This window comes from Phyllostomus hastatus, unplaced genomic scaffold, assembly GCF_019186645.2.
Source record: "Phyllostomus hastatus isolate PE091 unplaced genomic scaffold, TTU_PhHast_1.1 phas_contig_468, whole genome shotgun sequence".
Taxonomy (NCBI): Eukaryota; Metazoa; Chordata; class Mammalia; order Chiroptera; family Phyllostomidae; genus Phyllostomus; species Phyllostomus hastatus.
Window position 1 is genome coordinate 2,028,969 of NW_025333884.1, and position 25,410 is coordinate 2,054,378.

At 57.7% G+C, this 25,410-nt stretch overlaps 2 protein-coding genes across 3 annotated transcripts; one reads left to right on the top strand and one right to left on the bottom strand.

Annotated features, from left to right (window-relative positions):
- Positions 1–6,573: 6,573 nt before the first annotated feature.
- On the bottom strand, positions 6,574–14,108 carry LOC123822980 (cyclin-dependent kinase inhibitor 1C-like). Of its 2 annotated transcripts, none has more exons than XR_006786454.1 (4): positions 13,806–13,905; positions 13,034–13,213; positions 8,824–8,882; positions 6,574–7,099 (listed from the first exon to the last, which is right to left on the bottom strand). XR_006786454.1 is itself a non-coding variant. In XM_045845233.1 (4 exons), exons 1-4 carry the CDS (start codon positions 14,106–14,108, stop codon positions 6,836–6,838), a joined length of 867 nt encoding a protein of 288 aa, XP_045701189.1. In that variant the 3' UTR covers positions 6,574–6,835. The 2 variants fall into 2 exon arrangements, 1 of the variants encoding a protein (XP_045701189.1); XM_045845233.1 differs by having other exon boundaries at positions 12,973–13,213; positions 13,806–14,108.
- BCL3 (BCL3 transcription coactivator) lies at positions 14,107–23,567 on the top strand. The gene is made up of 9 exons (XM_045845206.1): positions 14,107–14,362; positions 16,248–16,401; positions 20,768–20,876; positions 21,072–21,276; positions 21,384–21,472; positions 21,677–21,754; positions 22,228–22,395; positions 22,704–22,821; positions 22,959–23,567. Exons 1-9 carry the CDS (start codon positions 14,107–14,109, stop codon positions 23,144–23,146), a joined length of 1,365 nt encoding a protein of 454 aa, XP_045701162.1. The 3' UTR covers positions 23,147–23,567.
- Positions 23,568–25,410: the final 1,843 nt, after the last annotated feature.

The window sequence follows — 25,410 nt, forward strand, 5'->3', positions numbered from 1 at the left end:
GGTCCTGGCGCCTCCCAGGCTGGGATTTCAAGTATCCAAGGCTCTCCAACTCCGAGGCTCAGGAAGGAGCTGGGTGGGCTGCAACAGACATGCTCTCCATCTCTGGTCACCTCGGAAGCTCAGAGGGGAGCACTGTGCCTCCCCCATCAGACTGGAGCTGCCTGTCTCCTCCATCAGATTAGAAAGTCTTGTCACACCTCAGAATGGGCTCTCCCTACCTCCCCCTACTGGCTGGAAGTCCAGACTAGAGGCTTCTTCTCCACGGGGGAGTGGAGATTTCTCATCTTCTCCGCCTGGTGTGTGAAATCCTGTCTCCCCCACCAGACTAGGCGAGGGTTCCTCATGGTCCCCATCTGGCTGGGACTTCTGGTCTCCCCATCAGACTTGGGGAATCTTTGTCTTCTGTCAAATGAGAGGGGAGGATCCCTCCACCCTGGCACAGCTTTGAGGGTCCTTCTTCCATCCATAGGAGCCTCACCTGGGAGGAGGAAAACTGAGGCACAGGGTAGCAAAGCAGCATGGCCCTCGGTGAGCGGAGATGCTCCCCTCCCCCTTGGTCCCCCTGCACACCTGCCCCCGCCCTCCCTGCACCCTGGGTAACTCCCCTGGCACAGGCAGTAGGGGAATTCTGCCCAGCGGGCCTCTGCGTGCTTGCTGCTAGTGGCCCAGGGTTAAAGTTCTTAGTTGGGCTTGGGGCTCAGGGTGGGGAGGGAGGGAGGGGTGGCGACCTAACCCCACCCGGGGACTCCCGGGAGGTCGAGACCTCAAGGCTGGGAGGGTGAGGGATGAGCCAGGCCAGCCGCGTTCCTTCTCCGCACAGAGAGGTGGGGTGTGGGCTCGAACCTCTCGGCTTCCGTCCCCCACTGTGCAGCCTGCGACCCGGAAACCAGCTGCCTCTCCAAGCGTCAGTTTAGTTGCCCCGGGTGTCAGGAGTAAGGGACATGGGGTCCCTGGAGTCGAAATGAGTTCAACCCTCCCAGCCTCAGCTTCCCCGGCTATGGGAAAAGATACTTCTTTGGGTGGTTGTGAAGACTCACTGAGTGCGAGCACTAGAAACTCTTTGGATTGCAGCTGGTGGTGGCCTCAGGGGTCAGTGTGGAGCCCACCCCTTCCCTCCCCCAGGAGGCAGCCTCCCGAACCTCTGGAATTGATCCACTCCACTCCTGCCTCACCTACGGCCCTAACCCAAGCCCACCGCTCTCTTGCTGGGCAGCTGATCTCCCTACACAGCCAGAGGGGTCTTTTTATTTTTTTTATTAATCCTCACCTGAGTACATGCCTATTGATTTAGAGAGAAGAAGGGAGGGAGAAAGAGAGGAAGAGAAACATCTGTCTGATTGGTTGCCTCTCATACATACTCTGACTAGGGACCAAATCCGAAACTTAGGCATGTGCCCTGACTGGGAATTGAACCCTCAACCTTTTGGCTTTTGGGAGAATGTTCCAACCAACTGAGCCATACTGGCCAGGGGACCAGAGGAGTCGTTTTTAAAACTCAGCCCTGACCCCTGCTCAGCTTCCCGGAGCCCTCAGGAGAAAGCTCAAGGTCTAGCGGGCACTGCTCATCCCCACAGTCCTTTCTGTCTTTCTAACAGACGCCTGTGCTCTTCTCCTCCAAACACCTGCTTCAGGTCTCAGCAGGGCCGCCGGGGCGCCTCCCCTGATCTCCACAGACCGGGCCTGGTCCTCCCCTTCCCCCTTCTCCTGTATGTCTCTGCTCAGCCCCTCTGGCGGGTAGGAGTAAGAGGTAGTACAGTGTCTGCCTTCACAATAGCCCCTGAATGCCCCTGAATTCAGTTATTTCTCCTCATCTCAACTCCCCACTCTGGTCCAGCCACCATCATGCAACTTGCAGCTTGGACCACTGTGGTCACCTACTCACTGGGCCCACAGCCCCTGTCCTTGCCCTCACAGGCAACCAAAGGAACCAGTTAAGACCTGAGTCAGATCATGGCCCTGCCCTGCTCAGAACCCTCCATGGCTCCCATCTCCTTCTGAGTAAATGCCAGCATCCCGGGAGTGGCTCACAAGACCCAAGCAGTCTGCGCAACACCAACCCCCACCTCCCGCTTGCTCACTCTGCCCCAGCCACACTGGCCTCAGACAGCCAGCACAAACCACCTCAGGGCCTTTGCACATGCTGTCCCCACGGCCTAGAACACTCTTCCCCAGATGTCCACGTGGCTCCTTCCGTCACCTGCTTCCCATCTCTGCCCAGATGTCAGTCTTACAGCGGCCTCCCTTGGCCACTGGATTATTTTTTTTACCCTCACCTGAGGACATGCTTACTGATCTTAGAGAGAGGGGAAGAGACAGAGAAAGAGAGAGGGGGAGAAATATTAATGTGAAAAAGAAACATGGATTTGTTGCCCCTCCTACGTGCCCCAGCCGGGGACTGAACAGGCAACCCAGGCAAGTGCCCCGACGGGAAATCAAACCCGTGACCTTTTGGTTTACAGGACAACACCCAACCAACTGCAAGCCACACCAGCCAGGGAACTGGATTTTTTAAAAGGCTTTATTGAAACCACTCCCCACTCTCCTCCCTTGGGTCCCTAGCTAGCTGTACTTTTCTCTGCAGCAAACATGAGACATTGTTCCTATTTTCCTTGTCTTACTGATGGCTGCCCCCAGGACTGTACTCCGACTTCCCCGGGGCTGGAACCTGAGTGGTGGTTCCCCATCGGAACAAGGCTCGAAATACCTGTAGGTGGAGTGAATGGATCCTACGTGTTTATTATTTTGAAGAGGTAAGACGTTCGCAAGTTTCAAAATCCCAAAAACACGAAATGGAAGTGAAAGTCGCCTACCCATCCTGACCCCCCTGCTCAGCCCCTTCACAGTCCTGCCCCCTCCTCCCAGTTTCGCTCTTACCCATTTCTTGTGTTTTTTTTTCTAGAAATAGTCCGTGCACGGACAAGAAAATATGTACACACACTTCTTTCCCCGTCCCTTCTTTATGCCGACGGCACACCCTCTTATCCTATTCTGCATTTACCCCTAGCAACACCTCTAGGAGATCACGCGGGGCATGAGCCCAGGAAGTCCTTCGTCGTTTTTTCTTTCTTTCTTTCTTTCTTTTTTTTAAGCAGTTGTTTACCTGGTGACTAAGGTGGAGAGAGCTTTTGTCACAATCGTTTTTCGTTTTCTCTCTCTCTCTCTCTCTCTCTTTTTTTTTTTTTTCCAGGAGCAGTGTGGCTGGATGGACAAGGGCTCTGACCCATCTCACTGAGCCGGACTCGCAGGGTAGTTTTGCAAGCTCACACTGCCGCCAATGGGCATGCGCGCCAGGGCGGCCACCTCGGAAAACAGCGTGCCAGCTTCGCCTGAGGCGAAACATGCCCTCCTCCTCTGACCCAGCAGTTTGATTCCCCGGTATTTACCCGAGAGCAACGCAGACCTCTGGCCACACAAACACGTGTCCGTGCTTGTCCAGAACAGCTCTGTTCGTGAGTGCCAGCCCCTGGAAAGAGCCCAGAGAGTTTCCAGCCGGTAGTCGGAGCAGCGAACCGTGGCCGCCCACGCCTTAGAACATTATGCAGCGATGAAGGGCGACGAGCTGCACACGCAGGACGGCATGGGTGGATCGCAGATGCGCGCTGCTGAGCGCGAGAGGCCGGAATCGAAAGACTGCGTCACTCCATTGATCAGACGTTTGGAAACGGCTGCGCAGTGGGGACAGAACACAGACCGGCGGGGACAGGGGTCGAGGGGGAGGGTATGGCCACAGAGGCCCGGCATGACGGGGTTTTGGGAGCAACAAAAGTCGTCTCCATTTGGATTCTGGGGCCGGCTCCACTACTGCATGCGTGTCACACGCCTAGGGGACAGCCCGCTGAAAAGAGTGCATGTTACTGCCCGGGAAGTTGTAATTTTTTCTAAGGCTACATACTGTGTGGTCCCATTTCTATGCCATTCTGGAAAAACAAAACTATAAAGATTAAAAACAACAACAACAACAACAACAGATCACTGGCTGCCAGAAACTGGGAATGCAAGGAGAGTTTGAATACAAAGGGGCAGAGGAATGATAATTTGGAGAGATGGAAATGTTTTCTACCTTTAAGGGGTTTTTAAAGTCAATTTTAGAGAGATACAGGAAGGGGAAGAGAAAAGAAACATCGACCTTTGTTCCACTTTTCTATGCATTCATTGGTTGATTCTTGTATGTGCCCTGACCGGGGACTGAACCTGCAACCTCGGCGTATTGTTCTGCCTTGTGATATGATGATATGACTCTAAACTTTTATCAGAACTCATCCAAAGTACACACTTAAAAATGGGTGTGTTTTATTGTATGTACCTTATACCTCAATAAAGTTGATTTTTAAAATCTCATCTCCCCTCACCCTTCCCTGGCTGTGTGACTTCAGGCAAAGGCCCTAACCTCTCTGTGCCTTGAATAAAGGGAGGAGGGAGGCAGGGGAAGAAGGACTGTGTATCCTGGCGGTTGCTGGAGTCTCGGGTCTCACCATGGGTGCACACGGGGGACGTTTACAGACAGAAACAGAAGTGCTTTATGAACCTTCGGCGTGGAGCTGGTGACAGAGACCCGAGCTGCTGACAATGGCCCCTGTGTCTCAGCAGGGCAGGTCCTCGGCTGAGCACTGTCAGGCCTTACCTGAGTCCCTTTGGACCACTGGGCACTCTCATTGACCTAGAAAAGAAAGCAGAGCCTTCCCTGGGTCCCAGAGGGACGGTGTCAGGGGGCACAATTCAGAGCACTGTAAGAGAGCCTTGTACAAAAGGCTGGTGGGCCTAACGGGCCCGTTCCCTGAGGTCTTGGCCGTTTGGGACAGGGTCTGGTTATATACAACGATGACAACCCAGGGCCCACCCTCGCAGTTTCACACAGATAGTGACATCCCAGAACGGTTGGGGAACCCAGAGGGGACACCTGACCCAGCCTATGAAGAGAAACCAGGATGGGCTTCCCGGAGGAGGCTGCCTGAGCTGAGACCCGATATATTTACTGTATACCAACTGTGTGCTCTGACTTGGATCTCAGAGAAAGAGGCATATTTTTGAGGCTGCAGTTGAAGGGCTGTGTGTGGGAGAGGCGCTGCTGACAGCAGGGGTGCGGGTGGAGGCAGAGCCCTAGGAGATAAGGCAGGAGGGAGCGGGTGCCTGGTGCAGGGCCTCCGGGGCAGGAGCCTGGACTTTCTCCCGCTGACGCCCAAGGTGGGAGCAGCTTCCTCAGAATCCATCAACATGTGCAGGAGGGATGAGGCGGGAGGAGGCCAGTGGGGGAGGGGAGACGAGGCGGCTCCCTAGGGTGAGAAGGCAGGGTCCTTGTCTCCTCAGTCCCACCAGACACCCTTCTGACCCGGTGGAGCTTCCTCGCTCCCACACCTTGAAGGCAGAGAGTCTCCGGTTTGCCAAGGAGGCATTTTCATTTGTCTTCAGCTCCTAAGACTCTCTGACCTGGCCAGGCGTCATTTCTTAAATTCTGTTAGTCTTTGCTCCTGAGGATCTACAATTACAAGTTTATTTGATCTTTTGATCCTTTGATTCCGGGACTCATTCATTCTGTAAATATTTATTGAGCTTTTATCCTGTTTTAGGTGTGAAGGATACAGAAAAGAACAAAATGGGTGAAATTCCTCCCTTGGGGAAAACCATGTTTACCACCGAGTTCCAAGCTGGTTGTGAACATACAACTCCGTTTGATTCTGTCGCCTGCCGTCTGAGAAACAGACGTATGTTCTTCCCGTCACACAAAGAGGAAGCAGGCACGGGGTCCTGGAATGTCTTACTTGTACAAGCCTGGGACTCCAGAACTCTTTGTCCCTAAGAGTCTGAAGTTCTAGAATATTTTCTTCTAAAGACTCTGCTATGCTTCCATTCAAGGGGACAGTGGGCTGAGCCTGGAATTCAAACTGGAACTGCCGTGAGATCATGCACGCACACATGCAGGCCAGGATGACTCACACGTGACAAGCCTGCCCAGATGCAGTGCCGGCAAAAATGTGGGGCAAGTAGAACTCAGAGCAGCCCTTGGAGATGGGAGTGAAAACTGGAGAAAGCCCATGGGGAGACTGGCTGAGTCTTCCACAGCCAGACACTCACGCACCCTGAGCCCCAACAATTCTGCTAGTGGATGATGCAGGAAAGCGCGGGCTCCCGGGCACCGGGAGATGCACCCGGCATCGTTCAAAAGAGTCAGGAACTGGAAACCACTCACGTGCCTGTCAACAGGAGAAGGGATGGATAAATTGTTGCAGATCCAGGTGGGAGAATAGTATACAGCAAAGAAATGGAAACACTCCAATAGATACTAGAAAATGACTGAACTTCAGCAGCATCAAATTGAGTGGAAAGCCCTCGCCAGCATGGCGCAATTGGTTGGAGCATTGTCCTGTACACCAAAAGGTTGGGGGTTCGATTCCCAGTCAGGGCACATATCCAGGTTGTGGGTCCAATCTCCAGTTGGGGCACATATGGGAGGCCGGCAACTGATGTTTCTCTCGCTTTTGCTCCCTCCCTTTTCCTCTCTCTCTAAAATCAATAAACATTTTTTTTAATTGAGTGGAAGAAGCCAGATCCAAGAGGTTGTACTATAGGACTCTCTTTATTAAAAATTCAAAACTGTTGTGGTCAGATATGCCTTCACAGGCACAAAAAATATAAAGAAAAGCGATGGAATCATAGAAGAACACGGGCTACCTCAGGGAAGGGAAAGGTGTGAGGCCTGGAAGAGGCATGAAGGGGCTTCTGGAAAGGGCAATGCTCTTGACCTGAAACTAACTGTTCCTTCTACTAGAGCTTGTGCAACGTGACATTATATTTTATGCAATTCTCCGCATTGTATTTCACAATTTTTGAATATATTTTTTCATCCCATGATTCCACACTTCTCTGTTCCTCCGACGGCCTGGCTCTCCAGGGGCAGAGGCCCTGGGCCTCGGCGTCGGGCCGGAGGGTGCAGCGGGACCCGCAAGAAGAGAAATGGAGATCTGAAACATGCGATGCACTCTGATTTTCCCAGAAGTGAGCAAGTGTGCTGTGCGTCCGTGTGACCACAGGAGGCCGGAGCGGCGAGTTCAGAGGTGGGTGATGTCCAAAGCAGAAGGCACCAGCCAACCACCGTCGCCGCCTCCTGCAGAGGACCACAGTCGGGCTCTGTTTACCCATCACCCACGGTGCCAGCCCCATGCTCTCGGATGTGCCAGCTGCCCAGGGCGGCGCAGATGGGAGGCAGCAGTGCCGGGTGCTGCTCCCGACTTCCGACCCGGTTCCACGGGGTGCGGGGTGGGGGTGGGGGAGCGCAGAGACACGCCTGCCTGGTCCTCACTCTGGTGGGAAGACGTTGGTGGGCACGGATGACCCCGACAGGGACCGTGGTTGGGGACTTGGGGACGGGGAGGCGAGCCCAGCACGGCCCAGGCTGAAATGAGGAAGAAGCGGGCGTGACCTCAGCTTTCCCAGGAGCTGGGGGACTTTTGCCCCCCTGTATTTTTAGGCTCTGGCGGCCATAGTGGAGGCTGTGGCCTCGGGCTGGGAGGCAGAGACGTCCAGGGGAAAGACTGGCTGTTGGGCTAAGATGCTCCCTCCCACGGGGAAGGGCCCTGTGCTCTGCCCCCCCCCCCGCCCCCCGGCTGACGGAGGAAGCGTGCTTGCACAACGGAATGCTCAAAAAGCAGCACCGATCCCGTGCAGGAGGCCGGCCCGGCGGCTCCTGGGTACTCTGTAGCTCCTGCTTCAGGGCTGCGGACTAGAGGATCTCCCTCTCTCCATGCACGCTCCCAGGATGAGGGCTGATTCACCCGCCGGAGCGTCTAGCATGGCGGTGGAGGGCGCATGCTCACGCTCTCCAAGAAGCTCTGGCCTCCTCCAGTGCTCATCCAAACGTCCCCCGCGAGGGGGCGGAAGTGCCGCCCCTCAATTGGGAGCCACTGTCCTGGACCCGTGAGGGAGGCCTGCTGCTGCATCCTCAGGGAACGCCTGGCCTAAGGAGCGGCCTCCCGCCCGGGGGAGTTCCAAGGGCCCAGTCCCGATGGGGGAGGAATCACCCACTGGGAGAAACATCTAATCTGTGGAAAAGTCACCCCTCACTCTCAGGGGACTCCTGGGCTGGTGCAGCAGGAAGAACAATTCAAACCTGCAAGGGCCTCCTGCACGGATGGGGACGAGTCCTCACCTTGACAACCGGCCAGTCTGATGGCGGAGGCCTTCCTCCCACCCTCGGGAAGCTCTGGTCTGATGGGGGAGCCAGCGTTCGGTCTCACGCAATCTCCCTCCTCCCTCGCTGACTGAGAGAGCGGGCAGGGGCTGCCCCTGCCTCACCTCCGCGGGGTATCCTAGAATCGGGGAACTCCTGGCAGAGGACACTGCAGTTTCCCAGCCCTGGGACTTCCCTTTACTTCTCAGCCCAAGGTCCGGGCCTCACAGGGTCGGTCGGACATGCCTGCCCTGCACCTTCCTTAGCGCCTCCCTCTGTGTCCACGGCAGACGTCGCGGTGCCCCGCTGGGCTGCGGTGCCAGTGGGCCAGGCCTGGCCTCACCAGTGCCCCACCTGGGGAAGGAGGAGTCCATCCCCACCTCACTGGCCAGGCTAGGGGAGCAAAGCCCTCGAGGGCGACCCACAGGTGCAGATGGGCAGAGGGGAAGGCAGACAGACCCAGGCTCATCTCCCTCCTTATGGACGGAGGAGCACGGCATATCAGCACATCCATGCCCGGGCTTCTGGGCCAGCAGCTTTACTGCCGATTCACTGGAGCCTCTCAGCCATTGTGCTATTATTCTCACAGCTCAGAGGGGGAAATCGAGGCCCTGAGAGATCAGAAGCAGCTCCAAAGCCACCCAAGCAGAGCCGATACTCACACTCAGGTGTGTCGGACTCCAGTGCACTGTGGCGGGTTGGGTCCTCCTGGAAGCAACACCTGAGAAAGGGAAGGAGTGAAGGGGATCGGGCTGGGAACGTCCAGGCCACGATGCCAGCTCAAGGGGGAGCCCCCGGAGCAGAGATGGCCCGGCCCGCTAGAGGAATCCCATAATGGGCAGAAGCTGCCAGAGCCCCTGCCCAGCCTGGCTCAGCCAGCGGCCAACGCTGCCCAGGGGACCGTGTCCGGGACTGGCGAGCTGAGGCAGACCTTGTAAGAGGCAAGACGGGGGATGCAGGAGGCTGTCGGGCATCCCCGTGCCTGGCAGCTGGGCCAAGAATCTGTTCTTGAAGGGATCCGAGCAGTGTGTCACAGCGGCACTCACTGTCATCTCTCGATTAATAATAGATTAATAATGGAAGAAATTATATCTTTCATTTACTGAGACAACTTACTCCGGGCCGGCCTGTGCCAATGGGTGTTAACTCATCTGCCGCTCACAACCACCCTAGGATGCTGGCACTGGTTTTGCTCCCATTTTACAGAAGAGGAAACTGAGGCTCAGAGAGGGCAAGTCACTTGCCCGGGGTCATAAAGCTGGAAAGTGTCAGACCTGGGACTCGAACCCACACAATTCCACAGCGAGGCTCATTTACACACGAGGACACTAAGGCCCAGCATCACGCTGCCTGACTGTCCACCACCACCTTCCTGGGACCCATCTGACCTACACTTGACCTTCTGAGACACTCCGTCCCTCAGCATCGGCCCTGTCTGATCAAGGCAGTGCGTGGGGGAGGCAGACACGGTGTCCAGTCCCAAAGCAGGAAGTTGCAATTCTCTGACTCAGCGTGGTGCGTGCAGACCCAGCAAGACGGAGAAAGGGGAAGATTAAGTCTTGGCCTCATCCCCAAGTGGGCTGATCTTGCTTGGTGCCAGGGGTTCCAGTAGCCACCAAGGCCCCAGGGTGAGGAGGAACCCAGAGGTGCAAGCCGTGCTCCAGGAAGCTGGCCTGCACTCCCCCCCGGGGGTGGGGTAGGGGCAGACTCAGGCAATAGACCTGCCTGCAAACCCAGACTGGTCTTCCAGCCCAGAGCCCAGCTGGGGGGCTGTGTGACCTTGGGCAGGTCCCTCCCTATCCGGCCTCACTCAAGGTGTCTGTCTTCCTGTCTGTGAAATTTACCTGCTCTCGCTGAGCCGCCTCAAGGCCTCACTCTGTCCCCTCCTGCCCCAGCGCTCCATCTACCTGCCCCAGCCACCCCAGGCCTGGAGGTGTGAGCCGAGCTAGCCTCCCAAGGTGCCCTTGGGCTCGGAACTTGGCCTCTCTGTGCCTGTTTCCCCACCGCGACCACTCCTCCCCAGGGAATGAGGGTCTCAAATGGAGCTGGGAGGGGATGCCTGTGGCTCCGGGACTAATGACCATCCCTCCGAGGTCAACAGGTATAGGAACCCCGGTGCTGGGGTCAGAGACCTGGCCTAAGATCTTGACCTTTGCCATATGACCCCTGGCAGTAACCTCGCCCCTTGCGCCTGCTTCCTTTTCCTCCATAACATGGGGACTTTAGTTGAATTTTCCTCACAAACTTCCTATTGGGAGTTCGGCCCAGAGTGAATGGAACCATCTTGTCTCACCTCTGGACGGAAAAGGGTGACAAGGAAGGCCTGGCCTGATGGGTCAAGGCAAACAACGGGGAGATGAGAATGGGTGTCATTCATTCATTCACTCATTCATTCATTCATTCTGCACACCTGGTCTCACTTTATCTGCTCAACAATCCTACAAGGCAGGAGCTATTATCACCCCAACTATAAAGTCATAACAAAAGCACAGAAAGGGAAAGCCACCTATCCAAGATCACACAGCGAATACAGGGCAGAACCAAGACTCAACCCCATGTCTCTAAGCCCAACATGCTAAATCCTGATTTCCTCCATGAAATGGGTCCTGCTGTTGAAAACGGGTTCATTGACGATATGGCTACACGAGGAACCATGGCAAGAGCAGTGACGTTGCATGGAGCACTTTCCATCCATCGGGCCCTGTAGAATGGAAGTGTTCTTTTCTTGATTGAATCTGTTTTGTGTACCAGGGTGTTTTACAGACAGCTGAGGCTCTATAGGTTAAGTCAGTCAGCTAAGGGAAGCAGCAGACAGGACTTGCATCCAGGCCTCAGCCGGAAGCAAAGCAGGACAGCCCTATCCTCTCTTCTTAAAAAAGGAAACTGAGGCCCCAAGAACAAGAAAGCTGCCCCAAGCCCACAGCCTTCTAGCTGGAACTTCGTTTCCCTCTCAGGACCTTAAATAGGTACAATGTCGGCCCTTCCTTCCCCAGGGGGCTTGGGGGAAAATCGGAGGGGGAGGAAGCAGTCAGAGAGAGGAGGAGATCTGAATGGGTTTACAAAAGGCAGCCCGAAGAAGGGAAAGTGGTTAGACCCCACGCAGGACTTCCAGGCCTTCTCTGGGAAGTTTCTGGGACTCGTCCAGGGGCTGCCCCTGCCAGCAGGGGGCCTCCACAGGTCAAGGCCCAGAGAGGGGAGACCCTAGTCCTCCCCGCCTGGGGTGCAGGGTGTCAGGGGGAAAAGGAGGGGGGAACCTTCCAGGTTCCGCATCCTCCATTCCCGACACTCAGGGAGGTGGCTGTGGGAGCTGGGACTTTCCTGGGCAGCTGAAGATTCTGGGAAATTAGAGGCAGCTGCAGGGCGGGGCTGACTCCAGGCCTCCCTTTGCTTCCCTCCCCTGAGTCCCCGCTGGTTCCCCACGCCCCCTCCCTTCCCTCCACCCCCGAGGAGGCCCACGTCCAACTGCTCCGCCCCCCACAGACAGTGCCTGCACAGTCAGACCCTCAGACCAGTGCCCTCAGAATTCACCTCCACCCTCAGACCCTCTCCAAGTCCCTCCCTTCAGATCCTTCTCTTGCCCCCAGCTCTCTCCTCCTCCTCCCTCAGAGTACATGCCCTCACTCGGTCCTCCTCAGGCTTTCTCAGACTGTGCCCCCTCCCTCAGACTATTTCCTTCCCTCTCCGACCTGGGGTGCCTTCCTCCTTCATAACCTCCTCCCTGACTCTTTTTATCCCTCATCCATCCTCAGACTGGGAACCACCAGTGAGCGCCCTCTCCCTTAGCCCTTCCATAAGCCTCGCTCTGGGCCAAACGCAGCCACCCTCCTCCCCAGTCCTGCCTGGGCCAGAGGAGCTGTGGCTCCACCTGCCACAGGGGATGCCAGCAAGTGGGGAGTGGGAGGACCTTGGGTGTCCTTCCAATCCTGCTTCTAGGGTCACCACCTGGATGAGCCCTGCCCCCCTGGGGCTCGGCTGCCCTTTTCTGTACTGGGGGGGTCATGCTCTCCATCCCACCCCCCTCCTGTGTTTGAAAGTCCCCAGAGATGAAGGCTAGGTGGACAGGGACTTCCAAGCTCTCCTCTTGTTGTGGCCCCCACAGCACCGCGAGGCAGGAGTCCGCATCAGCCACAGTTGCCAGAAAAACAGACCGAGTCTCAAGAGGACTTGTCTGAGGAAGCAAGGGGTGGAGGGGAAATTTGAACTCGGTTCTTGCCCGGAGATGTTCCCCCATTACAGGGAGTTGAGAAGGAGATCCAGAGAGAGACAGAAAGAGGAGACTAGGGAAGAGGTCAGGCCTCTCTCTGTCAATAGCTGCTCCTCACAAAGGGTCAACGATCCTTTGGGGTGGAGCCCAAGTCCCGGGCAAAGTCATTTCCTGGGGACGGGGGACCCCACACCCAATTTCGGGGTCCCGGAGAGACACTGCCTGAGAGACAGACACAGATACCAGGAGACAAAAAGAGACGGCAGGCCGCAGACAGCCAGGGGCGTAGGGACAGAGCAGCAGACAGGCGGGGGAGACGCACAGAGAGAAGCTGCGCGCCGCCTGGGGTGCAGCCCCCACTCTCCTGTCCTCCTGAGTCCCTAAAACCTCCCCCTCCGCCTCCTGCAGCTCAGTGACCCGGACTCAACCCCAGCGCCGGCCCCGCCCCCAGGGAAATCCGGGAAAGCCCCGCTCCGCTGGGGCCCCGCCCTGGGGTGGGGAGAAAGGCGGCGGGGGCGGGGACGGGCAGAGGCCGGCCTCCGCCCCTCCCCCCAGCCCCGGCCTGCTTCTGAGTCACGTCCCCCAACCCGCCAGGCCTGTTCCTCACCCACCAACCCCGCCCGGCCCGAGAGGGGGCCTCGGGGGGAAGGGGAAGCCAGATTCCCCACCCCCATCCCCGTGCCCTGGACTTTGGTCGCTCCGAGGCTGGTCTGCGTCTCTCTCTGTGCCTCTTTTCCTTGGTCTCTCACGGTCTCTGTGCCTCTGTCGCCACGTCTTTTTCTCTGTGCATTTTCAGGATTCCCGGCGCCTGGGGGCACTGGCTGGGGGCAAGGGCTGGGCGCAGGGACCTGGCGGGGAGAGGCACATTCAGCGTTTCTCTGCAACCTCCACCGCATTCTACCCACCCCCTGAGAAGTTCAGACCCGCGGCTGCTGAAGCACTCGGGGCAGGCGGGGCGGGGCGGGCGGAGGGATGGTGCTTGGCGCCTGCCGGGACAGCCCGGGCCCTGGGTGCGTCTTTTCGCTCCCACAAAGGAGGAAACGGCTCAGAGAGGGGAAGTGCGTGGTCAAGGTCACCTGGCGAGGAAGTGGGAGTCGGGACTCGAACCCGCACCCTAGCGACCCCAGGGAGTCATGAAATTGTTTCCCTTGGGGAGAGACTGACAGCACTGGACAGCCAAAACGATGGTGACAGATGAAAAGAGACAGTGAGAACAGATAGAGGCAGGGACAGAGATTAGACAGAGACCGAGAAACTCGGAGACACCGATCCAGACGGCAGAGCCGCAGAGAGGCAGAGACAGAGACATACAACCAGAAAGACAAAAACACAGAGACAGCGGCTGAGAAAGGCCTGCAGTCGCTGGGGGGGGGGGGGGACCCCCAGCCCGACCCCGCCTCTTTCCCACCCCCACCGCACTCCCAGTCGAGGCGCAGTCACCCTGGGCACCGCGGAGCCAAGAGGGGCGGGCGCGGGGCGCGGCTCGGGCGGGGCGCACTGCGGGCTGATCCTCGGGGCTACGGGAGCGGCATTGAGTCCAGGAAACCCCTGGAGCGGATGGGTGGCCCCGGGGGGGCCGGGGGCGTGGAGGCGGGCGGCCGGCACCGCCCCGACCGACAAAAGTCCCTTCAGTTCAGCCAGCGGCAGAGGGGAAGTCCCGGCGCCTGGCTCAACCTCCCTCGGTGCTGCCGAGCCGAACTGCGCTCCGGCCGCCCTCCCGGCCGCCGTCCCAGGCGGCCCCATGCCCCGATGCCCCACGGGGGCCATGGACGAGGGGCCCGTGGACCTGCGCACCCGGCCCAAGGCCGCCAGATTCCCCGGCGTCCCGCTGCCGCTCCGCAAGCGCCCACTGCGCGCGCCCTCCCCAGAACCTGCGGTCCCCCGCTGCACTACGGGCCCCTTTGTCACCCCGGATCCCCTACTTGGCGGTTCCAACACGCCGGCGGTCCCCGCGCCCCCCCACGGCCTGGCCCGGCCAGAGGCCCTCTACTACCAGGGTGAGTGTCTCTCTCTGGTCAAGGTCGGGTTGGGGGCCAGACAGGGCACAGGGTCACCGGAGCCAGGGTGCAGAGCTCAGAGACAATTGTAGGGAGCTGGGGGGAGCAGAGGGGACAGGAGGACAGAAGCCAAAGTCCCAAAACCCACATAGGGGACTCCTGGGGAGGTCAGGGGGCAGGCCCTGAGTCCCCGGGATACAGATGTGGGCACATCAGGGAGCAGCGCCTCGGGGCAGAGATATGGGGGTCCTAGGAAGCTGGGTGTCAGGGGTCCCTGAGGGACAGAGCCTAGAGTCTGAATGCCACCCACATGGGGACCCAGGGGACAGTGCCTGTCAGTACAGATTTGAGGTGTCAGAGAATTAAGGAGGCAGAGCCTGAAGTCTCAGGAACACAGAATGACAAACGCTTCTACAGAAGCCAGATAGATCACTAGGCTTGTGAGGCACCAGTGCCTCAGGAGTCAAAGGAATAGAGCCTGGGTTCTAAGGATATTAGGGATCCCAGATGTCAAAATTTCAAGAACCAAGACATCAGGAAACTCTGGGAATTAGGAGAACAAAATCGGAGTTTTGAGCACCCCCATGTCTATCTAGCACCACAGGAGTCCAAGGAAACGGACCCAGATCCTGGGGTCCTGACGGGCCAGCAGCAGAGGGGTCCAGGCCTCTGGGCACCCAGCTGTGTGTGTTTAGCAGGGATCAGGGTTTCATCTGGAGTCACAAGACCAGTTGGTATTGGAGGGCTTGGGGACTGAGGCTTCTAATAATAGGGGACGGGACTGGGGAAATCTGGGACTCAAGAAGTTAGGGCCAGGCCCTGGCTCTTGTGGCTCAGCGGTTGGAGTGCTGGCCTATGAACCAAAAGGTGGTTGGTTCGATTCCCAGTCAGGGCACATGCCTGGGTTGACGCACAAGAGGCAACCACACATTGATGTGTCTGTCCCTTTCTCTTTTCCCCTCTGTCTAAAAATAAATAAATAAAGTCTTAAAAAAGAAGAAGAAGTTAGGGCCAGGATAAAAGATTCCGGGGTCTTCAGACAGAAGTCCTCAGGGCCACCAAGGCCTGGTATTGGAGATACTGGGACCAGGAAACTTGGGGGCAGTAAGGAATGGGGGTCCTCAAGAATCAGGGGGCAACAGATAAGGCCAAACACCCTTCTTCCCATCTGTCTGTATCCCTGATGTCAAGGAGGGGCCATCCCTGGCCACAGCTGTGCCCACCTCACCATCCCCAAGTGGCCCCCAAAGGGACAGGGCCCTGCCCAGGGCCTCCAGACCTTTCCCGGTTTCAGCACCTTCCACCTCAGCGGGGTCCAGCCTGGGGCTGAGCGGGCAGGGGCCCTGCCACAGCCTGCCCTTTCCCATTCCCCGGGTGAGAACCCAGGCCTCAGCTCTCCCCGTCTGTGTGCTGGGTAGACACCGATTTTCTGCTGCCAGGGTCCCCCCTTTGACCAGGTGATCTGAACAGGCTTCCAGCACCACCCCCCTCACCTGCTGACCCCCTCCCAAGTGCTCTAGCCACCCACCTAACACCCCATACTTCATCCCTGACTTCAGCTCCCTCAGCCACACATTCACTCAGCAAACAGACCCCGAGGTCCCTCTGCTGGCTGACGATGGGGTTCAGTCCTTAAGGGACTCTTTGCCTAGCCGGAGAAAGGGGTCCGAAACTTGAAAAGATGAGTGAAAATGAGAGTGACCGGGCTGGGGGGCACAAACTCGTGGGTGGGGGTAAGGAGTTGTGGGAGCCCAGAGATGGGACGTGGGAAGGTGGTTTGTCCCAGGCCGAAGGGCAGCTGACACTGTAGGAAGGACAGCCTGGAAGCGGGGACGGAGTTGAGGGCCTGTGGGCTTGGCCTCACCCATGTCCTTCCTCCGCCCAGCACCTTTACTGCCCTTGTACCCCACCCCGACCATGGGCTCCCCCTTCCCTCTGCTGAGCCTGCCTCCGCCCCACTACCCCATGGTGTACTCGATGGAGCACCCCTTGTCAGCCGACATCGCCATGGCCACCCGTGCGGATGAGGACGGAGACACGTGAGTAACAGCCCCCCATGAGTGGGGGGTGCGGGTGGGAATGGGGAGACCAGGTCAGCCCTCCACCGACCTCCCCCACCACGGCACAGGGGCGCTCAGCTTGGCCTTTCTGGTCGGCTCCACCACTTGCTGTGTGTCTTTGAGCAAAGCCCATTCCTTCTCCGAGCCTCAGTTTCCCCTTCTGAAACTGGGCGCCCTGAGAGCACTGGCCTCCCAGTCCTGTTTTTTGGAGCAAGGGGCTTCAGGTTTTTTATCATGCTCCAAAAATGAGAAAGACATTTCATTGATTTATTATATGAATTATGCGTGTTAAGCTCCTAGTACTGAGCCTGGTAAATTGTGAGTGCTCAATAGCTATTAATGTTATGATGGTTATTATTTTATATTAAACCCAGCACAAACACACACATATAAACCTGAAATAAAAATCACACTAAACAAAATATACTTGCTCTCCCTACATGGGACCTACTTTACTATTCTCTATTCTAGAGTATTTCATTGTTTCGTGGCCATAACTCACTAAATTAATTTGACAATCCCTTAAATTGTTTTGACAAATCCCATGGCTTTATCACCTGCAGTTTGAAGAACATATTCTTGAGAAATCCCACATGGGAGTGTTTAGCCCACGGCCTAGCACGCAGTAACCACCCAACATACGTGGCCATCATGCTTATAATTCTACCTACCTCAGTTTGAATCTCAGCTGGCCACTTTCTCACCCCTCTCTGCCTCAGTTTCCCTCTGTAAAAAAACAACAACAACAACCGGGAACCATAAGTGAGCAGGGGTCTCCGAGGTGGAAATGAGATGATTTCTCTAAAGCGCGTCTGCCTGGGGGAATTGGTTTGGGGATGGTGAACCACGGGGAGGGATAGATTGAACTGGCCTCTCTCTGCAGGGAAGGGATTGGGTGGTGGGAGCAACTCCACTCCTGCTTCCCTGCTGGTGGTAAAGGGGACTTCACACACCCCTGAGCCTCAGTTTCCCCATAGGGAAACCCGCAGCTCCGAACAGCGTCTATCACAGCGAGGGTTCAGGGCAGCTGTGAAGTGCGTGGAACCAGGCCTGGCGCACAGTAGGTGGTCAGCACACGGGGGTGGCTTAGTTGGGACAGAGCTCCCCTGCTGGTTGTGGGCAGCGGTGTGCGCCCAAGCCAGAGAAAGTGTCCGAGGTAAAGGAAGGGCTGGACGAAGCTAGTTTCCTCCCCCGCTGGCTACCTCTGGGGTCCTCGGTGAAACGTTTCATGTGTATCTATCTGCCCCCAGGGGTAAGTTGTTTGTAACCTGTGAAAGCAGGGTGCAGGAGAACCTACTCCCGTGCCCCACCCGCCCTCCCACGCACTCTCCATCTCCCGCCTCTTCCCCCCCTATCCCCCAAAGCAAACACTTCTGCCTCAGCTGCTCGTCCGGGGAAATCCCTTCCCGCAGAACCTAACCGCAGCCCAGCTGCTCTGCCTCCCCCACGTCAGCACCCGTCACTCACTCGCAGCCTCCCCCTCCTGGCTCTCCCTCTAACCTTAACCCCTTCCGCTGGGGCTGAGGCTTTACCGGAATGGGCAGCTGGCGGAGCCTGGGGGTGGGGGAGGAGGACGCGCTGAGTCTGGGCCCCCAAAGTTACAAAGCCTGCTTGGGAGGCTAGACTTCTAGGGACTGAAGAGAGCAAGAACCTCAGGGTGTCTGGACCCCCAAGAGGTTGGGCAGGGGCAAGCCGGAAATCTGGGTCTCCAAGAGAGGGGGGAAGGCGAGTACTGATTCCAGGGAGGGGGCACTGCACCCCTTGATCTCTGAGGGGTATGGAACAGGGTGCAGGGCAGCTTGGGAATCTAGAAGTGATGGAGACTGGAAAGTCCGTATCAGCCAAGAGCTAGGGTCCCAAGACACGCTGGAGGTGGATGCTGGGATATAAGGGACAAGGAGCCACTTGGAGTCTGAACCCCGAAGGGTGGAGTTCCAGGGGGGGCCCCAGGCTGGAAACCTTGGTGTTTTTCTCCCCAGAAAAGTGAGGTCTCTTTGAGTTGAGCTCCCCTTCCTCCACCCCCTTGGAGGATGGAAGCCGGGGTGCCGGGGGTGGCCGGGTAGATCCCCGGCGGGACAGGCTTCCCTCCCCCGGGAGCAGGAAGCGGAGCCCCGCCCCTCAGACCTGTTACTGGAAGTCCGAGGGCAGGGCCGCCCCTCCCGTCCCCACTTCCTCCAGCCCCGCCCCACCCCCTGCGGCCCGCGCGTTTATGGGAACTCAGGCCTGGACGGTTTCTCTGAAATCATTCGCTCCCTCTGCCCTCACTTAACCCCGCTCGTCCGTGGAGGGACCCAGACGGCGTCCTGAGAGATGAGACAGGGAAGGGACCCCTTTTCAGGGGTCCAGATCCGGCTCCTCGTCCAACTTTTTTTTTTTTTTTTTAATTGGACTTGCAAGCATCAGGATCCAGGTTCAGCTTCTCACCTGCATAGTATCCTCCTGGGAGAGGGACTATACTTCGCGGAAGAGACAAGCGAGGCTCAGAAGGGCCACGTGACTTTGCCCTAGGCAAACAGCTAGGGAGGACTGGCAGCCCCGTCTGCAACCCTGATCTCCTTAGCAGCCCCTCCCCCTAAAGCCCTCCGGGCCGCAGAATTTCTCCATCCAAGCCCAGCACCAAGGGAGCTGGTTTAAAATGGTGGATCCAGGATGTCCATTCCACAGTCGCCAGGCCGTGGTCCCTAAGCACACAGTGGTGGGTGAGAAAGCAGTTGATCTAGTACATGGGCTTGGAGGAAAGGTTGTCGCGGGCTGTGTACTTGCACTCAACCTTGGGCCCTCAGTGCTAATGTCCCTGGACCCTAAGCAAATAAGCTTCAGCCCACGCACAGTCGTCCCAGATTGCCCTCCGCTTGAAACGGCTGTTCCAGGTGGGGGGCCCTGGGAAGCTGGCAGGAAGTGTACTCGCTGGACAGAGGGAGAAGTCCAGCGGCCGTGTAGTCTCATGGGACCCCGGCTTTCCCACAGGGCGTGTTGCAGCTGAGGTGGCCTTTGCAGCTCAGCCAGAAGGCTGGGCCCTCTATGCCGGACACTAAGCCCCTAGATGGTGGCTGCTCCCTCATGACCTGGGCAAATAGTGCTTTTCAGCCAAGGGTCATTCCCATTGAATGCTGAGAGCTGACAACCTTCCCAGAAGCTGGGGAAGAAGAGGGGATCTGGGTGGCACAGCCCAAACTCCAAAACAGTGACTGCATCCCAGTTTGTCCTGCTCCCCTTGTGGGCAAAACCTCCTCCGTGGATGAGCAGATACTCTGGCAGCAGAATGTGATGGAGAGTGACGACTGATGGAGACCTCAGTGGCATCTAGTTTATCTCCACTCATTTCACAGATGAGAAAACGATGGCCCAAAATGGGTGGGGGTGGGGGGACTGTTCACGGGCTTCAGGAATGGATTCACTGATCCAGCGGCACGTATTGGGAGAGCACCTGCTCGGCACCATGCGCATCCCAGGCACTGAGTAGTGACCAGAGCAGACGAAACGCCCTGCCCCAGTGGAGCTGACCTTCTAGCAGGGGGATTCAGACAGGAAACAAGTCAACTGTATAATGTTAGGCGATGATGTGGAGAAAAATGAAGCAGGATGCGAGGGAGGAGGAGCATGCTGTTGCCATACCGTTTTAGCAGAGGCCCCGTGGGTATCTGGTGGAAGAGTGTTCCAGGCAGAGGGAACAGCCAATGCAAAGGCCCTGGGAGGCAAACATGCTTGTTATGTTTGAGTAACAGCAAGGAGGCCCATGGTTGGAGGGGAGTACATGAAGATGAGGTCAAAAGGATTGAAGAGGGCCCTGGCTGGTGTGGCTTAGTGGATTGAGTGCAGGTCTGCAAACCAAAGGGCTGCCGGTTTGATTCCCAGTCAGAGCACATTCCTGGGTTGTGGGCTGGGTCCCCAGTGGGGGGCGTGTGAGAGGCAACTACACATTGATGTTACTCTCCCTCTCTTTCTCCCTCCCTTCCCCTCTCTCTCTAAAAATAAAGAAATAAAATATTTAAGGATTGAAGAGGGAGGAGGCAAGATCACACAGGGCCTGTGGGTTATGTGAGGACCTGGCTCTGAGCAGAAGGGGGGGGGCGTGACCTGACTTGGGGTTGCACAGGGTCCCTCTGGCTGCTATGCTGGGAGACACACGGTAGGGCCACAGTGGGTGCAGGGAGCCCATTGAGTACAGGAGACGGTCCAGGAGGAAGATGATGGTGGCTGAATCAGGATGGAGGGAGTGGGGGTGGGAGAAGTGACTCGAATCTGGAGGTACTTCCCAGGTATCCCACATGTGTTGAGGTTGCACTGTTAGGAGCGTGGGGGTGGGAGCTGACCAGCCCCTGACATCTGTGACCTTCACCCCCAGGCCACTCCACATTGCGGTGGTGCAGGGCCATCTGCCAGCAGTGCATCAGCTCGTCAGCCTCTTCCGGCACGGGGGCCGGGAGCTGGATATCTACAACAACCTCCGGCAGGTGAGGCGGGGGGCCTGGGGACTCAGACTGCTAGAGAAGAAGGGCTCTTGAGTCTGAGGGAGGAGGTGCTCCAGATTCCTGGCTCCTGAGTAAGACTGGAGCTGGGGATCAGGACTGGGAAATTCGGAGGGAGGCAGGACTGGGCCGGGCCGCAGGGCAGGACACGGTCCCTCACACACAGTGTCTGTTCCCCAGACACCGCTACACCTGGCTGTGATCACCACTTTGCCGTCTGTGGTCCGCCTACTGGTGATGGCTGGTGCCAGCCCCATGGCACTGGACCGCCATGGCCAGACGGCAGCCCACCTGGCGTGTGAGCACCGCAGCCCGACCTGCCTGCGGGCCCTGCTGGACAGCGCGGCCCCGGGCACGGTGGACCTGGAGGCCCGCAATTATGACGGTGAGTACTGACTCGCACGCAGAGTGGGGTTGTCTGGCAGGACCTGGCGTCCTTCTAGGGCTGCAAAGTCCCAGGCCCATAGTTGACTGAGTCTCCTTCTCCTTCAGGGCTCACTGCCCTGCACGTGGCCGTAAACACCGAATGCCGCGAAGCAGTGCTGCTCTTGCTGGAGCGCGGCGCAGACATCGATGCAGTGGTGAGCGAGAGAGCGCGGGCGCGTGTGGGGCCAAGAGGGGCGGGGCCCCACGGGGGCGGGGCTGGCGTGGGAGAGCCGCTGCAAAGCTGCGTGCGGCTCGAGATCTCCAACGCAACTGAGACGCTGGGCCCAGCGTCAGGATGCAGACGGTCAGCTGTATGGTCATAGCTTGGAGAGACTCAAGGACCTTCCCCCCTGCCGCAGGACATTAAGAGCGGGCGCTCCCCACTCATCCACGCCGTGGAAAACAACAGCCTGAACATGGTGCAGCTGCTACTCCAGGTGGGTAGGCCCTGCCCTCGGCCTCTCGCCCACCATTTCCTGGGGCATCAACTCACCATCGCCCCCGTCCTTCCAGCTTTTGCCCTTCCTTCTAGGCTTCACTATGGCAACCCTAAGACTTTCCCCTCTAGGCTGCGACCTTACTATCCTGGGCCCTCTTCTGTCGCTCTTCCGCCCCCCAACTGCCCAGGCCCTGTCCAGCGAGAGCCTTGCTGACCCTGCCTTCCGGCTTTGACCCTGTCCCTACGCTGTCCTTCCGCCCAGACTCGACCCTGAACCCTTCCCTTCTCCGACTCCGCCGGACCGCGGAGACCAGCTCTAGTTGATTAGTCGCTGCCCGCCCAAGCCCGCGCTGCCCCGCCTCGGGTTCTAGCTTCCGCCCTTCTCTATCACCCCGCCCCTCCCGAGGCCCCACCCCCAGCCCAGATCCCAGCCAGCCGCGGTGGTCGTGACACGCCCCTCCAACCCCGCAGCACGGCGCCAACGTGAACGCTCAGATGTATTCCGGCAGCTCGGCGCTGCACTCGGCGTCGGGCCGCGGGCTCCTCCCGCTGGTGCGCACTCTGGTCCGCAGCGGCGCGGACAGCAGCCTCAAGAACTGTCACAACGACACACCACTCATGGTGGCGCGCAGCCGCCGGGTAAGTGTGCGCGCTTGTGGGGGTGGGGGGCTGGGGGGAAGGCTCTTCCCGAGCGCGAATCCATAGATGTGTGTGCGCGTGCACACAAGGGAGCAGCCACATGCGTGTGCGTCTGTGCCAGTGCGTGGAGGGGAGCGGGTGAGTGCGTGGGTATGGGGTCCAGCAGGGAGGCGAGACTGAGGCACAAAGAAAGCAAGCGACGTGCCCACCTTCACGTACTGAGAAAGAGGCGGCGCTCGCGGACAGGCCGCATAAGAGCTGAGATGGAGGAGGGAGTGACCTGGTGGTGATCCCCCATGTGCCTACAGGTCATCGACATCCTGAGGGGCAAGGCCACGCGGCCTGCGCCTGCATCACAGCCAGAACCCTCCCCCGACCGGAGCGCCACCACCTCCCCGGAAAGCAGCAGCCGCCTCAGCTCCAATGGTGAGAAACTGGCTCCCAACCCCCAGCCCCTCTGCTCTCTTCTCCCTCAGAACCATGCAGGAGTTGGGGCCCACTGCCCCCTTCTCTCTGGATCTACCCTCTCAAGGCCCTCACCCTGCTCTCTCTTCTTTCCACAGGTCTTCTCTCCGCATCACCGTCCTCCTCGCCCTCCCAGTCTCCCCCCAAGGACCCCACTGGATTTCCCATGGCTCCCCCGAGTTTCTTCCTTCCTTCCTCATCTCCACCTGCCTTCCTGCCCTTTGCCGGAGTCCTCCAAGCTCCTGGCCGGCCGGTGCCCCCCTCCTCAGCTCCAGGAGGCAGCTGAGAGGGATGGGGGGGCAGATCTTGGACTCATGAGGAGGGACCTCCCTGCCCTGTGGAGTTACCCCTCCTGGAAACTGTGAAGATCTCACTCTGCCCCCCCCCACCCCCAGTGTTCAGAACCAGGATTTGCACAGAGGCACATGTATTTACCCCCTCTTCTGAACACAGATACTCCCCATCTGGCCCCACCCCAGGGCTCTTTCCCTCATCATTCTCAGGCACCCAACTGCCGTCTGGAATTCCACCCAAACGTGTATTTCCTTCTCCCCTTCCAGAGCTGGTAGAACCAGGGAACAGCCGCTCCCCTCTGCCCTCCGCCCATGACAAGGGAGAGACGGGCTGTAGCCAGGCACTTAACAACAATGTAAATTATTAGGCATTTTTGTTAGATTTCTTTTGTAATAAACTATTTTTGTACCATATTCCTGGCTTGGCTGGACCTCTTTCGTGAGGGGTCTGGAGGAAGTGTGTTTGTGCTGTATCCAGCCAGTTCCGTGAGTGTGTGGCCACGAGTCTCAGGCTGACGATGACATGTGTAGGTGGCTGTGGGGCTTCCGGTGTGTTTGCATGTCCTGTCATTGTGTCGCTGTGCTGTGCCATTGTTTCTGGGGATGACATAATATGTGACATTATTCCAGGGGGCCCTGTTAGGTTCCATAGTGACCCTGGGTGTGTGTGTACGTGTGTGTGTGTTTCTGAGGAGTGCTACAGCTGACTGTTGTGTGCCTCTGGTTGCTGCGGGCTCTCTGTGCGTGGGAGCTTGTGGGACCTGCAGTCATCATGTGATTGTTTCTGTGTGACTGTCTCACTGGTTGTGTCCCAGTTTACTCAGTGGCTCCAGGTCTCCCTGATACAGTGTCTGCATCTGGACTCTGGGATGCATCCCGAGTGTGAACTGGTCAGGATTGCGTTCACTTCCTGTCATTGCTGCAACTGAGCCCGCACATTCAGTGGCTGAAAACAGCACAAACAGGTTCTCTTGCACTTCTGGAGGTCAGAAGTGCAAAATCAGCTTCACTGGGCCAAAGCCAAGGTGACGGCAGGGCTGCTGCCTTCAGGGGGCTCTAGGGGAGAATTCCTTCCCTTGCATTCTCCAGCTTAAGAGAATGCCTGCATTCCTTGGCTCCTGGCCCCTTCGGTGTCTACAGCCTCTTGCTTCCATCTGCCCCCCTGTGGAGGACCCTGTGATTACACTGGGCCCGCCCAGGAGAATTTCCCCATCTCAAGATCCTTAACCTCCTTTACACCTGTCAGGTCCCTTTGCCATGTAAAGTGATGTCACAGATTCCAGGGATGAGGACGAGGATGTCACATCCTTGGGAGCCTTTCTTCAGCTGAACCCAGGCTTCCATCAGAGAACCAACATCCCTAGGAGGACAGAATACGGGTAAGAGATTTGTTGCAGGGATTGACCTCAGGAAGGGAAGATGGACACGTAGTGGTGCCGGCGAGGACCAGCTGGAACCTGCCCCCCTAGGAAGGACTGGAACTCCATCAGTCCCCGCTGCCCCCGCGTGAAGAAAGAGCTGTCCTTCGGGAGAAGCTGGTGACCTTGGTCCCATTGTGTTGGTGATCATGTGGTCCCATGTTTCTGAGTGACGGTGAGTGTTGTTCTTTTTTTTTTTATCTGGGGCCTCCCTTGTGGCGCTTGTGAACATTTCTGCTGCCACGACCCCTATCACATGCTGCCTCTGTGGGGCCGACATCTTCCTGGGAGGCGCTGTTGAGTTCCATGAATGTGTGTGTGTGTGTGTGTGTGCATGCACACACATATGTGAATACATGTACACACATCCATGCACACGTACTTCCGGGTCAGCTCTGACCGGGGAACCCGTCCTCGCCTGGGCCTCCTGATTTAGGTGGCCTGGCGCCTTTGTGCTTGTTGGTGACACTGCCTGTGTTTCTGAACCCGTCTCGGAACTCTGGTGTCCCCAGAGCTGCCCAGCCTGGAAGGTATGCTGGTTTCCTGTGGCTGCCGTAACCAGCGCCCACAGCTTGGTGGCTTAAAACAGAAATTTCTTGTCTCACAGTTCTGGAGGCCAGAAGTCGAAAACCAAGGTGTGGGCAGGGTCATACTCTCTCCGAAGGTTCTGGGGAGGATCCTCCTCCAGCCCGTGGCTGCGCCGCCCCAATCTCTTGTCTCCAGCTTCCCACAGCCTTCTCTCCTCTGTGTGTCTGTGTCTCCTCTTCGGTCTCTTGGTTAAAATTTTATTTATTATTTACTTATTTATTTTTAGACAGAGGGAAAGGGAGGGAGAAAAG

Excerpts from the sequence above, each read along its gene's own strand:
- BCL3 (XM_045845206.1), top strand. The coding sequence starts at position 14,107 with ATGCCCCGATGCCCCACGGGGGCCATGGACGAGGGGCCCGTGGACCTG. Across the intron at positions 14,363-16,247 it reads AGAGGCCCTCTACTACCAGG|CACCTTTACTGCCCTTGTAC; the intron begins GTGAGTGTCTCT and ends TCCTCCGCCCAG. Across the intron at positions 22,822-22,958 it reads CAGCCGCCTCAGCTCCAATG|GTCTTCTCTCCGCATCACCG; the intron begins GTGAGAAACTGG and ends TTCTTTCCACAG.
- LOC123822980 (XM_045845233.1), bottom strand. The coding sequence starts at position 14,108 with ATGGGGCCGCCTGGGACGGCGGCCGGGAGGGCGGCCGGAGCGCAGTTC. Across the intron at positions 13,214-13,805 it reads TTGGCTCCGCGGTGCCCAGG|GTCCCTGCGCCCAGCCCTTG; the intron begins GTGACTGCGCCT and ends TCTCCCCGCCAG. Across the intron at positions 7,100-8,823 it reads GGAGTCCGACACACCTGAGT|GAGGCGGCGACGGTGGTTGG; the intron begins GTGAGTATCGGC and ends GGTCCTCTGCAG.